Source organism: Engraulis encrasicolus, chromosome 18, assembly GCF_034702125.1.
Source record: "Engraulis encrasicolus isolate BLACKSEA-1 chromosome 18, IST_EnEncr_1.0, whole genome shotgun sequence".
Classification (NCBI taxonomy): Eukaryota; Metazoa; Chordata; class Actinopteri; order Clupeiformes; family Engraulidae; genus Engraulis; species Engraulis encrasicolus.
In genome coordinates this window covers 14341984-14344483 of record NC_085874.1, presented here as the reverse complement: position 1 = coordinate 14344483, position 2500 = coordinate 14341984, and the positions used below count along the sequence as shown (strand labels likewise).

Below are 2500 nucleotides of genomic sequence, written 5' to 3'. Positions count from 1 at the left end.
TTTGTGGTATATTGTGATTTTGTGATGTAATGTAATCCTTATTGTGATATGGTTTTTTTTCCATATCGTCCAACCCTACCTAAGCCTAATTTTTTAAAAAATATGCCAAATGGCCACATGCTATATGGGTATTTCTTTCTCAGCCATGTACTGTGTGTGGCCATACTAACCCTGGCTTTTACTTATGTTTGTTTTTTCGTGCGTGTACAGGTCATGAACATCCGAAAAGCTCTAAACCGGCTAGACAAGCCCTCAGGCCTGTACCCCAACTACCTGAACCCCAACAGCGGCCAGTGGGGACAACGTAAGTCTGAAACACAGAGAGACACACACACACACGACTCACAACACCACTGTCTATAAGCCATACTGTTTGAAGAAATCTTAGGTCTTGCTGGAGGATGTCAGTTGCACCCAACAAATGATTTCTCTCGTCTTAAGACTTTCATTGCCATTGAGCATATGTCCGAGTAACAAATTCACGTCTTTTTTCACACCATCTCTGCTTTCCTTGTCTTCTCTTCTGCCCAACCATCTCTATCATTCTCTCTCTCACTGCCTTTGTTGTTTTATGGTTTTTTTCTTCTTCTTCTTTTGTTTCTCACTCAATCATTTTCAAATCTGCTTTCCCTTTATCTACCTCTGTAGCGGCACGTGTGTGTTTTTCTACGCTGGCTTTTTTTCCCTTCCTCAGGCAAGACTTAACACTCCTTGGCCTCAGACTGACTTGCTCTCTGCTGCTGTTGTCTCTCCTTCCTTATCTCCTGTTCTCTCTCTCTCTCTCTCTCTCTCTCTCTCTCTCTCTCTCTCTCTCCCTCTCTCTCTCTCTCCATATCTCTCCTTCCATCATCGTTCACTGTCATCACTCAATCCAGCACAGCCTCTTTCATCTGCCCCCCTCTCTCTCTCCTTCCCTCTCCACTCTTCTCTCATTTTCTAGTTCATGTCTGTCTAATAAATACCCCTCCCCCTCCTCCTCCTCCTCCCTCCTCCTCCCTCCCTCCCTCTCTCCTCTCTTCCCGTTCTGTCTTGTCTGTCTAACCGATATCTCTCTCTGTGTCGTCTCTCCCTCCATCACACCTCCCTCCCTGCCCTCCCATTTCTCAGCTCGCATCCATCCGTCTCTCGGGTATCATATCACTCTCTCCCACCGCCTCATCTGCTCCTCGTTCCAGGGATCTTTTCATTTCATCCTGCCCTTCGTTTTTCACTTGACTTCTCTGCGGGGCCTGCTGCCTGTCTGTCTATATGGCTGGAGGGCTATATGTGGCATAGTAGGCAGGAATCAAACCTGCTATTTCACACATCTGGCACTTCATGGAAAGTACTGAGAAGTGTTTGTGTGTGTCTGTCTGTCTGTCTATCTGTCTGTCTGGATGTGTGACTGGATGTGTGACTGGGTGTGTGGCTGGATGTGTGGCTGGATGTGTGACTGGATGTGCGGCTGGATGTGCGGCTGGATGTGTGGCTGGATGTGTGACTGGATGTGTGACTGGATGTGTGACTGGATGTGCGGCTGGATGTGCGGCTGGATGTGTGACTGGATGTGTGGCTGGATGTGGGTGTGAGCATATCCGTGTGTGTGAGCATGTATGCGTGTGTCTGTCTGTGTACATTATGTGTCTATTGATTTTTACCAAATAAGACCTGATAAAAGTTATTGACCTGATTGGATGCACAATGTGAATTTGCAGGATGTGTATTCTGTGCCTAATGTGTGCATGGAGTGTTTTCTGCGTTAGCAGAAAGCTGGCGTGGATGTGCAAGCATTAATTTTGTATGTGCCAAGTTGGCGTTATTACCCAAAGTATTTACTATGTGTTGATATGTGGATTTCGAGAGAGACACAGAGAGAGAGATGGAGAGAGAGAGATGTGATGAAAGTAATCCCTGTGCGTGTGCGTGTGCGTGTGTGTGTGTGTGTGTGTGTGGGTGTGTGTGTGCGTGCATGTGTGTGTCTTCTCTTCTCCCTCCACTCTACACTCTCTTGTGCCGATCAGAATGCCTTTTCTCCCCGCCCTTCATTCCTTCATTGTACTTGTTTGAAGTAGCGACAGCAGTAGAGACTGATGGGGCCCATTCATATGAATAGCCACGCCAGGCCTGTCATCAAAAGCACCATTGGGGTCTTTAACACATGTGAGACTTTGAGATCACAAGACAAAATAGCCCAAGAGCACCCCCTACCAACACACAAATACACACTCTCTCTCTCTCTCTCTCTCCGTCTGTCTCTCTCTCTCTCTCTCTCTCTCTCTCTCTCTCTCTCTCTCTCTCTCTCTCTCTCTCTCTCTCTCTCTCTCTCTCTCTCTCTCTCTCTCTCTCTCTCTCTCTCTCAATCTTTCTGTCTGTCACAGTGACTGAGCAGGCAGCAAGACTCCTGTTTCTCTCTCTCTCTTTTTCTCTGAGATCATAAGAAAATAAAGGCTTAGACTACCCCCTACCAACACACACGCACCCATTGACATCACAAGAAAACAAGGCCCTAGACTCTCCTCCA

General features: G+C 47.0%; 1 protein-coding gene across 1 annotated transcript in view; it reads left to right on the top strand.

The window, feature by feature from the left end:
• The window catches only part of LOC134469057 (mannosyl-oligosaccharide 1,2-alpha-mannosidase IA-like), a 180805-nt gene that overhangs the window by 156902 nt on the left and 21403 nt on the right, over window positions 1–2500 (top strand). The window contains exon 7 of the mRNA XM_063223073.1: window positions 211–304. Within this exon, the coding sequence (XP_063079143.1) occupies window positions 211–304 (94 nt within the window). The remainder of the gene's footprint in view (window positions 1–210; window positions 305–2500) is intronic.